Source organism: Rhea americana, unplaced genomic scaffold (genome assembly GCF_003343005.1).
Source record: "Rhea americana isolate MKP2758 unplaced genomic scaffold, rheAme1 scaffold_100, whole genome shotgun sequence".
NCBI lineage: Eukaryota > Metazoa > Chordata > Aves > Rheiformes > Rheidae > Rhea > Rhea americana.
The window spans coordinates 1408995-1422819 of record NW_028185040.1 but is presented as its reverse complement, the minus strand read 5'-3'; the positions used below and the strand labels follow the sequence as shown (position 1 = coordinate 1422819).

Sequence of the window (13825 nt, the reverse complement as noted above, 5' to 3'; positions counted from 1 at the left end):
GACAGTTCAGTGAACTTGGGTGCTTTGTGCCAAAGTAACATTTTTAGAGAGATGCTGAGGTTTGGTTGAGTGTTTCAGTAGCAGAAATTCCTGACAGACTCTGTAACCGGCTGCTCTCCCCTTGACCACGTGTGAATGAAGGACACTCCTGCGGCCGTGCGTTGAAATCRGAGCCGAGTAATTCCTCCCTGCTGGTGCTCATCACTTGTGGGCGTACCCKACTGAGGGATGTGCCACCGCTGAGGGCATGAACCAGCTCTTAAACTACTACGTTTTTAAGTGAAATCCAAATCTGTTCACCTCGCACTGAGAGCAGCAATGTCTGCCAGAGGAGTGCGGTGGGCGGCTGGAGGCGGTGACGGTTTCCGTCTCCTGATTCAATCTCTGCGTCTGTCTGGGCTCCAGCCTTCCTAGCTAGAAACCTTGGCTTTGCGTGCTGGGCCCAGAGCTGGTTTACCACAGCCGACTTAATGCAGCTCAGCAAGGCTGCAGTAATCAGCTGTGTGAGGTCTCTTTGCTCGCTTATCCTTCAGTGTGAGAGAGGGATTGCAGCAGCCTGGCATAAACCTTGGTAACTCAAGCGTTTGCCTGAGTCCTTGGTCTAGATTTAGATTGCCTTTGAACTTTGCAGAGAGAAGTGGCMTTCAATGCACATGTGACGGTGTAACTGAGCAGGATAAAATTCGAAAGTTGTACTCCCTCTGGGGTATTTACTTGGTTTTGATTTATTCATGGGGCTGCTACTTAGTTTTCACTGAGACTTCAGAAGAATTCCTAGAAGATCAGCTGAGGGTTTCAAATTTTCACTGGTTCTAGTTTGCATAAGTGTTTGCAAAACTTCCCCCGCAGTTTTTCTCCTCTGWAGAGGCTGTGATAAAACCCCATCAATAGGGTGATTTTCAAAGTTGCTGCTAAGAGTTTATGGAGACAAAATCTGTATTCAGAATCCCACTAATTGTGAAGATTAACTGTGGTGCTGAGTGGTGAAGGCAGTAGTCTGATTTGGATCTGTCACATCATTACCAGTGTTGTTAACTTACTTAGGTCTTTCACTGATTAAGAAAAGTGGGACCGCCATTTCTCAGCAGCATAACTTCATCTGATGGAGCTAGAGGACAGATTAGACTTCAGTCGTTCGAAGCACTTTTAGTAAAGCAGTTTAACACCTGCTGTAGCTTCCGTTGTCCATTGGGCAGTAGTGGTGAATTTATCCATGTAGATGCAGGTTTGCAGTAAGGAAAGAAAGGCTTGTTTATATGGAAAATAAAATTGGTGACCCAGATTAATCAGGTAAGTGCACACTCTGTCACATTCCTTTCCTGCGCTGTGCATAATAGGCACAGAGTAAAAAGGGAAGGGCTAACTTACATTTTTAAAAAATAYTCTCTGGTACAGAAAACAGAGAAATATGTCCCTTTGGAAATATATTCCCTTTGGAATGCAGATTATGTCTCCCCTGACCCACATTAATAAAAGCACCAGCATTTGGGGGGAGGGGGGGGTGAATATTGCCGATCTTTTCTGTTTGCCTTTCCCAGCTGRTCTTTCTTCACTTGCTGCCCATAGTGTAGTGATATGGGTCAGGCGTTAATACAGAACATTAAAGCATGTTAGAGAGAGGGTACTTGTTATATCTGGAAACTTTAAAATTTAGGTTTCCTTTTCTTAAGCACTTAAGAGTAAAAAAGTGAAATATTTCCTTTTACATTAGATTTGTAGTACTACAGCCAGTAAATTTAAAACCATGGAAAAATTTATAAATGTCATCTATATAAATGGAGTCTGATTTTCAGAATTGCTCATTGTCTATGAGTCTAGATCATGTGAATGGAAACTGCAGGTGTTTAGTACTTCTGAATGTCAAATTTATTTTCCTTTCCATGCAGAAATTGCTAACTTGACATGTTATATGTGCCTGAATGTATGTACATGCAAATGTGGTTWTGTATATATAATGCGTATGTGTCCACAATCTGCCTAGGACTTTTACCCAGTCCATTATTTATGCATACTACATAATTTAATAAGATGGTGATTTTCCTTCTCTGATCTAGTGATTATATCCTGTTTTTTTTTTTTTTAATTTTGTACTTTTATTTTTAGCCTATCTTCTGTGACATGAGCAAGGGCCATGGGGAAGATACTGGCTATTTCACAGTTCTCATTCAGTGAAACATAAACCAAAAGCCATTGCTTCATTCTATTTGCTCCATTATTTAACATACCTTGCCCATATGAAGGGTGGATTCATTTGTTTTCCTGTTCTGGAGAGGGGCAACACGTCTTTAGTGACGGATTTTGATGTGGTAGATGCTGGAGTGGGATGGCACCAGATTGGCTTGCACATGGCAGCAGGCTCTCCATGCGCTGTGACCTCAGCTTTGGGACAGCAAATGCAGCCCAGGAACTGCCTTGCAAGTGAGGAGATTTCTAATCCTTTCCTTATGCAAGGCAACCTGATCCATTCCAGGTGTACACAGATTTAATGACTCAGGAAAGTACTYCTTTAAAATGAGACTTACAGCACAATCTTGTACAGCCTTTCAGAGGAAGATCTGAAGTCTTCTGTCAGCCTCCAATCAGTGAAGTCTTTCATGGAGTTTAATAGCAAGTGAATTTTATGTAGGAGCTGTAATTGGGGGCAGCTAGTGTCCTCTTGGAAAGTAGATTTTCTTTCTCTGTTGAGGAAAATGTTGCTATGAACACTACCATTTTGGTTTGATGCTCTTTTTTTACAGATAGGTGGTAGCTTTAGAAAAAACTAACACTGACTAATAACAGTTACTTTAACATTATTTTTTCTGGGTTTAGTTTTCAATAGGATTTCACTGTGAACATTTTTTATTATTCAGGAGGAAGGTCAGCATTCTCAAAGAGCTTGAACTTGTGTTAATCTCAAAACGCTACCGCTACAAATTCAGAGAGGGTTCTTTTCTCCTTTGCGTATCACACTCTTAGGTATAAAGRTGTTAGTGTCAATGTTGACATCAAATCATGGTAATCAGGAGACATCCATGTGTAGTGTACATTGCATTTAGTATCAGCTCCGCGTGAGATAAATATCTTGTAGCTTTCCATCTCTTACTAAAGTAGATACTTCCACATTTTGCTTATGGCATTGATAATTGTTGATTTYGTTTTTTAGGTGATTATAACAGATGATGATATAAACTTCATGAGAAGTATTCCACAGTAATAAATGGTTGTTTTTTTGATTTCCTTGGTTCCAAATATGTGCTTTTGATTATTAGAAAATCCCAGCAGATTGTTTTGTGCATCTTGATAATTTGTCTGCATCTTAAGAGTAAATGTTGAAGCTGTGGCCAAAAGATTTAATACTTCCTAGTACTCTCATGTAGTCATCCCCTTACTTTTGTATATAAAAAGCATTAGTGCAAATTATTTTGACTTCTCAAACTAGTTTTTCAGTGGATCTTGCTTATGAATGCCTTTGCAAATGCTTATTTGCACTGATAGCTGACTGCAAGAATGAACCATATGATTTAGAAGTGTCCAATTAGAGGTAGGATTGGTTGATGTATTTCCTGCAGATTTATATCTGTCTTGTCAGAAGCTGTCATTGAAATGTAAGCCACAGTTTTGGGCTATAGTAAATGAGTAGAGATCATCGTAAGTGAAATAAGTAAAAGAAAGGATCCTTCTTTTGAGGTTAGAGATCTTTTAGGCAAACCTGACATTCACAAATCCATGGGCCCTGATGGGATGCACCCATGAGTACTGAGGGAGCTGGCAGATGTTATTGCTAGGCCACCCTCCATTGTCTCCATCATCACTGTTTGAGCAGAAGGGTTGGACTAGATGATCTCCAGAGGTCCCTTCCAACCTCAATCATTCTGTGATTCTGTGAGATTCTGCAAGTCTGTGAAACACAGGAGATAAATATTGTCTGCATTAAATGTAAAGTACTGAAAAATTACACTCACAATCTGTAAGCATCAGCTTCAGAGACTGAGTCTAGACTGTCATACTCCAAATTTCATCTTACAATTATCTRTATTGATTCACAGTGAATTACTATTGTTTTAATTCAGTCATTCCGYTGGTATGCCACTTTCTGAACGTGACTCCATTATGTTAGGTCCATCGTAAACACCCAAGGAAAGATGAGTCACGTTCAGTTGATGTTTATTACAATTTTCATACATTTTTTTACTTRCACCGGTTTCTAGATTTTGTCTGAGCTGCTATGCCTTTTGTCCTCTCTRTAGCGTAACTCCAGGAGGATTTTTGAAAGGTTACTGGAATGTTAGAGTAAGATTGTGTTATTGAGAGACTTAAGTGCATTTGTATTTATATGTGGCATAACAATATTTTGCTCGTGTTGCATTTCCTCTGTGCAATTAYTTTATAGTCCTCCACTATTTTRCTCTCAATAAAATCATATAAACAATAAGTAATGTGAAATGATTTCACATTAGRATTATAGGATTTCCTGACARTCACAAAAGAYAGTGCCAGAACCAGGAATTCCAGTGATGCTGCTTCCCTCTATGGCCACTGCATTGGGCGTGTAGTACATCCTTGAGTTATTAACCTCCAAGCTCTTACACAGTTGAGTTTTGACAGTCCTGTAGCAGGAATGAAGGAAGAAAGTGTGAAAGCCACCAAGAGTTAAACTAACGTAATTGTTTCTGCCTACAGTGTTGATGACAGAACTGCCTATCTGGCRCTGGGAGCAGTGAGGAACATCTCACTTAACATTTCCATCTCTAACATCGGGGATGATGCCTACGATACCAATGTTTTCTTCAACTTTTCTGGGGAGCTCTTCTTCATCAAAATGTGGCAAAAGGTAAGAAGGGCAATTTTTGCTGTGAGCAAGTCTCCTAATATTAAACCAGTTTACTTGCAAGATGTWGGGATGCAGGGTGGCCTGGTCCACATAGCTGAGACATTTGGGAATTAGTTCTGGTTATCTTGGGCTTGAATTTATTCCAGATTCTTTAATGAGGTGGTTTCTTTTGTCAGTTTAATCTATGTAGATGATATCCTTTGTGCTTCTGTAGAAGACAGCACTGTTRTTTGAGGTGTGCTAAAGAAAAAGAAAGGCTGTTTGGTTGAGGCGGTTAAGAGAAAATGGAAGACTTGTTGGAAACCTGTTGGATACAGGATACGTTATTCCTACAGTGGAGGTGAAGTACAAAGGCTGTTTCCAGTTTGAGTGGAGAGGRGTGCCAGGCTGCCTTCACCAGTCCTGGTCACCTCTTGTCCTGAGTTTCCAGGTTTTCTTTTTACAGAAGCCAAAGTACAGGGCTGTTTGGTCAAGGATTGGCCAAAGGGTGCAGCTCTACKTCCAGGAGCTCAAAAACACTTAGGATTTCTCCTGCATGGACACAGCAGAAAATTTTGAGCTTATGGTTTAGGTTGAAGTACTTGGCTATTTTCATAAGCATAAGTTTCACCTAGAGATATGTTGTTGAAGTATAAACACTGAATCAAGCTTGTTACAAGCTGTTGGCCCCCAAACTTTCTAAGTGAGAGCAACATGTGAAAGCAGTTGTGTAAAATAGGAACTGTACAACATTAGCAACATTTTGGCTATTTTTCTGCTAGTTTTTACAGTGATTCATCTCACTGCTGGAGCTCTACTACTCTCTATAAGCCRTAAGAGCAATATTGAAAACAGTAGCATGACTGTTGCAAAGTGGGATGAACTTAGTCCATTGAAATAGGGGCATTTTGCCATTATTTGTCATTTTTTATAAAGAAGGATTATTATTCATTTCAGTTATTATAAACCTCTTAAACTGACTCATTATAATAAACCAAAATATAATTTCTAATACATGTTAATTCTCATGGTGTTCAGTTTTGACTATTACATCTCTCATACAATTACAAACCTTGGAAGGTTTTCTTTGTATTATAAACCTTATTTTCAGACACTATGTGTTGCAAGTGTGCTGTTTATCGGGATAACAGAAAAAGAGAATAAACCAGAAATGTCTCATGCCAATATGCAACTTCTCCTTAATGGAAGTTTTACATGAAGACTGTCAGGGCCTGGCCCAGTTCCCACTGAAGTCAGTGGGAGGGTTTCCGTTGYTTTGCACTGGAAAAGAAACAGATCTTGAGGTACGTTTTTAGCAGGCTTTTCTTTTCTTTTTTTTCCCGTGCTTATGTGTTGAATATTTTACATACAGAGTTACCTGGAACACCAGTTGGCTKTGTTGTTCTTCATGGCCATCACTGTGAGGGAACTAGCTGAAGATGATACGCTATTTCTCCACGGTATTTTACCTTAGGCCTGTGTCTAAAGTGGGAGTCTAAAGCAGACTAGAAACAGCTGTGCTGAATACTGCCTAGAAAGAGCAGTTTCTGGAAGCAGCTGATGCTGTTGTAGGGTTGTCTCACTACTCTGACTCCTCTGCTAGTAGAAGCTTGCATTTTTTCTAAAAAAMCAGAAACCAAACAAACAAACAAAAAAAACCCAAACACACAGTACACATTAAGCAAGCRYGTAGGCTCCCTTCACCATTCCTTTGCAAACAGGGTCATGGTATAGTCTGTTATTATTCCTGTGGTTCCGTTGTTCTGATAGGGCTTTCTTCTGATTATATTACCAATGGTTTGGAAAAACAGGAGCAGGGTTTTGTTGGGCTATTTTAATTTCTCTCAATTAGCTTTTGCTTCAGGGTGAGCTAATGTGTCTTTGGCCTCACCGTTTGTTCAGATGGGAAACTGAATTGTAACCTCATAGCCTCAATTACAGTGTTACATTTTCCCTAAGCTCTCTGAACATTTTTTTTTGTAAAATATTACAGACTCCGTGTTTCATAACCTACTCCCATCCCTTGACATCTATGTATAATACGTACCGTGCATGTACTTTAAATAGATTTTGTTCCTGCTTGAACATTGCCCAGGCAAAAATCCAGAACATAAAGTCTGAGTAGAAGTGACGACTCATAAGATTTGCCTTAGTGGAGCAATTTCAGAATCAAAAGAGCTTCTTGTTGTGGGAAACTGTGCAGCAACTGCTGCTTAATGAATATCACTTAAATGGAAGAGAACAGTCTTTTCTGTGTGGTTACTTGATACTTTTTCTCTAAGGTTTCTCTAAGTTGTCTTCAGAGARCAATGACCACATGATGAGCTTTTATTATCGGTCTCTTTAATCATTTCAAGATGCTGTGAATCTCCTGTTTGTTYTCCTTGCATCTCCAGTGGAGTTTCTAGTAAATAGAATACGATTTTCTTATCTAGATGGGTTACACTGAGAATTGAGAATGCAAAAGTTTAATGTTATTTTTTCAACAATTAGCTTCTTAAACTAAGTAAAATCGGAACACGAACAGTAGTTGAGAGAAAATGCCATGTAATATATCGAAAAGAAAATGATGGCCTAACTTAATAATAATTACAGTAGCGTTCAGTTAAATGYTTTAGTGAAGCATTTGCTTTGTTGAGGCTGAGATTTCGTGAGCTGCGATAGATAGAGTACCTGGCAGGGCTCTGCTGCTTGTCAGGGAGGTGAAAAAGTGTTCACAGACTGATATTTAAAAAGCTCCATTTATTCCACTCTCTGATTTTCCTTTTGCTCTGCAGCCAGTCCTCCCTGGTTCCAGGGATGGAAGCCCAAGGTTTTCTTTCCGCTGCTTCTGACGGACAGTCCTTTAATTGAGAGGCACAGTGTGCAGCGCACACTTTCAGGGGCAGGCTTTTCATCCCTGCCTACTTTCCTTATAGCATTTCTTACTCTGTCATCACTACTGCCATGTAAAGGGGCTGCCGTCACAAAAGTGTCAGCACCCTTCACTGCTCAAAGCACTCCTCCCCTGCTGTTTGAGTACATGAAAATTAATCCAGGGGAATGAACATAAAACTATAAAATACCAAGTTTATTAACTAAAGAAATTCCTGAAGATTTAAGATATAATTGTGGGTTTCATCTGTAGTGGCTTAATGTACGTATTCTTCTTCATTTTATTATCATTACATTCACTACATTGTAGTTATGCTGGTGACCATACTGGTTACTGGGAATGACAGCACTTACGTTGTTTTTACTGTATTGACTAGGAAGYAGAGGAAGACCCTGCTTCTGTGTAGAGGAGAACTCCAGAATTTTTTTAATCTAAAAATTTATTATCCCATAATCTTTGTCCGGCTTCAGGGATGCATTCTGTTTCAGAGCTTGAAAAATCCTCTTAACAGAGGGCAGRTATCACTTCCCCATAGATGAGAAGGCAGAGTGGTGTTTGTGTGTTAAGGAGTCTGGAAAGGGAATTAAAAACTATTCCTGTTAATTTCTTCATCATTTTGTGCCTATTGAAGTTGTGTCACTGCCTGCTGATTTCTGTCTAGCGTGAGAGGAGGGACCTTTTGCCTAAAACGCTTGTCAGCAGTAGGTACTCTGCTCACCATTCATTAGCTGCAGTTCAGAGAGGAAGGGTTTCTTCAGCACAGTTGCAGAAAGAGTGCTCTAAGCTTGCTGGCAGTGATAGTTAACATTTTTCTAAGATTTCACAAGAACGCTGGTCAAACAGCTGCTGCTGAAAGAGGAAGTCCTGTTTTTCATCTGCTCCTGGCCACAGGTCCAACTCTTCTCCCTTCCTTCTGCTGGGTTAGTTTTTTGCATGTTCAGTGAGATTTGCTGGCTTACTGAGGGGTGAAACGGGYATGAGATAAGTGCAAAGAAAGCTACAGAAGTACGTGATCAGGGATTTGAGGTTGGGAGGAGGGCACAGGCAGGACCATATCTTTGGCAACAACTATTGAATCAGCTCAAGTATAACATAAATTTTACAGTAAAGGCATAAAAATACCATGTAGCATAATAATGGTAAAAACAATAATAGCCCAATATCTGTGGTGTTAATCTCTCACTGCTCTTAAARTATTCTGCAAGGGCTGGCTGGAATCTGAGAGCTAACCCCACTTCAGTACTGGCTGGGGAGGGAGGAGATCAGGAAATCCCACTGCTGACAGTCATTTCCAGCCGGGGATTATTCCTTTGCTTCAGATAGGCTCCCAACATCCAAGGCCAGCTGTAACACTCCTGCTGCTTCTCRCAGCTTCGCAAGCAACAGCTGAGGGAAGTTAACAGGGCTGGGCYGGGGCAGAGAGAGAAAACAGCAAGGTTATGGTTTTCTCCAGCGCACTTATTTCTTGTAATTCCTTAGAGGGTGTGTATCTGAATCTGAAACTTTTGTGCTCATTATGAATARTCTCATATTTTGAGTCGTGTTGCTTACGTTCTGGGGTTTTTCTGCTGATAAGTAACGTGATACCRGCTCTTTCTCGGCTAGCAGAGAGGTCACACACTTTGGATGTGAACTCCTTGCTCTGAATGTTTGCCGGTGCTCTCTTGACTGAGAAAGCCCAGAAGAGGAGCACACGCGCACGTGGAGTTTAATTTTTTCCAAACTGGAAATTCTCTTGCGCTGATTTCCCATACTGCTCATCCTTTCTAAGAGTTTTAAGGCTTGTGKGAGCTGGATACTGATAAAACACAAAAGCGAAAGACATGTGCCCTCTTTTACATCCAGCTGTGGCAGTGTGAGGAATTGGTTATTCATTCCTGATTATTCACTGTGGCTCCTTTTTCCAGCTGTTATTGCCTCTTTGGATCCACTAGCAGAGAAGTTAGTGTGATCACTCTCAATTCATATCCAGCTGGTTAGCTGAAACCTTTTAAATCAGTGGTTTGAGTTAATCTGGCTGATTTTGCGTGGAGTGAGCTGGAACTGCACCTCTGAACCGCTCTGCCAGAATGTCAGAGGGGAGTGGTGCCAAGTCGCATGCAAGCTGTGACCTCTTCCACTGACACAAGCACATCTGGAAGATCGCCCAAGCAATATATCACTTAAGTGAGGGGATTTGAACCCTTTTTCCAGGAGAGTTTTTACAGCCAGGACTTGAGAATATCAGTAGTATGGTGGGACTGCCACATGCTCCTTCTCCATTTCCATGAATAAAATGCCTGACTTTTGCTCTAGAGTACACCAAAACATTTTTTATCCCTGGAGAAAATTGTTGAAGTTCTTAATTGGAAAGAAAAAAAGACATGCAGTTCAACCTGTCTGACTTCATTGTTTATTTTAATTTTCTTTTTCTGTGAATGCTCAATGAAAAACTCAACTTTTATATTTCCCTAGGGATAAGTAMGGAGCAACTCTTTCAGGCCAGAGGCTGTTACAGCCATATAATATCCTCCTAGCAGGTAGGAATTGAAGTTTAAACTTTTGATCCCGACTTTACTCTTGGGATTCACTTATCACTCCTCCGTTCAGGGAATGGACCTTGAAGATAGGTTTTAGTTGTGTAATTAGTACTGGTAGGAGTCTTGTAAATTTACATGCGTTCTACTCCGATTTATCATGTATCTCTAATAAGGAATCTTCTGTTTTTTTTCCTAATGAATAAACTCTATGCGGAATTTGGCATGTCTCTTGATTTGACTATTTACATATGTGTAAAGAGTGGTTTTAGGGAATAGTCTGGGATGCTCTGTGTGACTTGGATTATTAATGGAGGTTTTGTTTGACTGTCTAGCCTTTGCTCTTCCCTTGGGGCTGTGAGGAGAATGATTTTTTAAAGAAAGAAGAAATATGTGGATGAGCACATTATGTGAATGTGCATTTTGTAGAGGCTAGAAGAGTGCTGTAGTGAGGTATGCTGACAGTGATTCCCAACCCATGTTCTGGTGTACCACCCAAGGTGGGGTTTCAGCACAACTTCTACTTGGCCAGGACTTGCAGTTCCATCTCCAAGGGGTGCAGAGTGGCTTTTGGAGCCATGCACGACACCAGGGTACCTCGTTGCTGTTGGCATGCAGCCAGTAGCTCCACACTGAGCTGCTTCCTCTTCTGTGAGATCTGGAACCACGCAGAGCTGGGAGCTATGGCCACGATTGCATCAATGTGTGCCAGGACGCAGGGCTTTTAAAATCAGATTTGGCTGCCCTGGCTGCCGAGGTAGAGCCACGCTGCTATCTCTATTAACAGCATTGCTGGGAGCAAGGAAAATGCCCAGCAGAGAGGGCAGGGTCAAGCCTGCTACAAGCTCAAGTGATATATGTATTTTAAGTTGCCGAGTCCTATGGCATGTTGTACCTCCCTGTGCCACATGGCAGGAAGTGGTGGTAAWTGTTCTCCTCCATCTAGTGTTTCAGGTATCCAATGTGATGCTAATAGGTTCTATAAGTAAAATTGAATCCCTCTTCTTTAATTATTCTTTATAAACACAAGGCATCGTCTTACTGTCATGCTTCAGGCATAGCCATTCTGGAGTCAACAGCAGTTTTGTCTATAGAAAGACTTCAAACCCAGCTTTGTGTTATTTCATTTGCAGATCAGCAAAGGCATGAAAAGTGAACACCTTTTAGGTGAAAATCCAAGGAGGGGCCAGTGCTGTTGAAGAAATTTGGAGCTTTGCTTTCCTTCGGGTTGATACCAGTGCCCTATGATATTGTGACACTCTCATGAACTTCCTGCTTAATACGGGTGTGAAAGAAAAGTCCTGACCTTTTTTTTTTCTTTTGTTTCCTCTCCCTATTTCTTGCTCATTCTTTCCTCTTGCCCTTCCTTCGAAAATACAGTAAGAAAACTCTCAAGAGAATCTTAATTTCTTCTTGAGGATTACGTAAAGCAAGCTCCTTCCTATCTGCACTTCTCCCTGAGTGCAGCTGAAAGGTAATGGCTTAACCTTGGGTTCAGCTGGGATCAATCTAAATTCATATTAGCAGAAATAGGCATGTTAAACTCCTCTCTGAAGATGACCCTGGGGCCCCAAATCCTTTTTTTTTTTTTTTTTTTTTTTTTTTTTTTTTTTCCTTTTTTTCAGCGCACCAGAGCAGGAGCTTCTGGGATGTTTGCCCCAAAGCAGGGGAGTGAGCAATGCAGAAGGGCAGGGAGGAAAGTACTGAGGTGAGCTCTGCATTTAGGCCAGCTCCACTGTCCCATGGGGTTTTGGTGGGGGTGAGCCGGGGACCCCGTCCCCGAGCCGTCCCGGCAGCTCCCGCCCTGGGTTGTCAGCCACGCGCTCCCAGGCCAGCAGCGTTTTTGCAGCCTGGCTTTGGGAGGAGTCCAGAATCCCCGTGTGTGACTTTTGACTGTAACCATCTGCAGAGTAATGATTCAGTAATTTCCACTTAGCRGGGGGAGAAAGAGCACACTAAAATGCTGTTCTGGAAAGTAGAGCAGTGCCTCGTGAAGTAAAGCCTTACAAGCGAACTGCTAAGCTTTTGTTAAAAATAAATCACCAAAAAACCCCAAACCTGTTTCAGTATCCTATATAATATAGATAACCATAATATAATATAGATAACTAATCATAGAATTTCAGCAGTGTCACTAAATTAGGTAGTACCTATCATGTCATGTGTTCTTGCTGGGAAAAAGTYCTTATGTGCCTTTTGTTCAAATTCCTGAAAGAGAAAGACCAGAAAGTGAGAACCCGTGTGTATTTTAAAAAGCATTCCTGGGGCTTTAGATTTGGCTTTGGGAGTTGGTGGCTGTGGGTTGCACTGAGGATTACTCATTACAGGGAAGTACTCGATGCCAAACTCATTGTTATACTTGTAAGCTTAGTATTCTTTTTCACACGTAAAAATTACCACCAGGGAAGAAGGGACCAAGAGCTTGATTTTCTTGATTGTGTTTCCCAATCCAGATTGTTTTTAATGTTTTTATTTGTGAGTTTTTTGCTTTGCTTTTTCATCACAGTATGTGTAGCTGATGGCAATTGAATTTATTTACTGAACTTTTTGTGAATTTAACCTTTAATTATAAAACTAAGTAAGAGCGATTGCCTGTATTTGAGTTGCGTATACCGATATTCAGCAAACTTGATGGCTTACGCACAGGAAGTTGTCTGGCAGTATACTGGCAGYATATGTTGGTGTATGTTATCTGTGCTTTCAGAAATACCACTAGGAAATGAATATTGATTTCTGCCACTTTATTTTATTTTATTTTATTTGCTTTTAATTTTAAGGTAAGCATGTTTTGAAGATAGATTTCTGTTATTTTTTAGTAATAACATGTATGACCAATGTGTTATCTGTAATAGCAGAAAAACAGTTCTTGATGTTGGCAAGCATCTATGATTTAAGTGTTACATGCAGGGATGTGTGTGTGTGTATGTATGTGTGTATCTACATGGGCAGCTAAGATGAGGCAAAGTTCTTTCTCCTCTAATGACTTGTCTCTGATTTTTGCTTGGATTATCTTGAGAGCGTGGACTCATATACCTGAAAATGTAGTGCTGTTATTAAGATTACCTTTGTATTGATTACCTTTGTATTTCTATGTGCAGAACATGAGGGAATAATCCAGCTTACAATACATGTTCATCCACAGTTTTTCTAAATTAAAGGTGTAATCAAATGCAATGCACTGTTGAGATTGCAAAACGGAATTTGCAATTTCATTGTACCCATAGTGGTATTAAGAATATAGAAACATGCCAGTGCRTAATTCTGTTCTTATGAGTCCATCTTCACTCTTACGACTTAATTTTCTTTTCTGAATAATYGCATTGTGTGTGACAGCATTTGATTCTACGAAGCATCTGCAGTTTTGTAGATAAAAGCATTATTAGGAATAGCAAAGCCTGGATTATTGCTAAGTTTAGCTGAATTTTTGTCATAGTGATTTTTGGAAAAACAGCTGTATGGTTCCTTTTTAAATATAACTGCAGGAGCCAAAAAGCCTTGTTTTTCCCTTAGTCTTTTTTTTTTTTGTGTGTGTGTGTGTGTGTGTGTGTGTGTGTGTGTGTATGATTTTACTATAGTTTTGAAATGTAGAATCTTGAAGGATGTGGTGAGGGTGTGGAAGTTGCCATGGTTTTGGTACAGGGT

The 13825-nt window shown here is 40.4% G+C and overlaps 1 protein-coding gene across 1 annotated transcript in view; it reads left to right on the top strand.

Moving 5' to 3' along the window:
- Positions 1-13825, top strand: part of ITGA9 (integrin subunit alpha 9) — a 221860-nt gene that overhangs the window by 139675 nt on the left and 68360 nt on the right. Inside the window, exon 18 of the mRNA XM_085304035.1 lies at positions 4663-4813. Coding sequence (XP_085160161.1) covers positions 4663-4813 — 151 coding nt within the window. The remainder of the gene's footprint in view (positions 1-4662; positions 4814-13825) is intronic.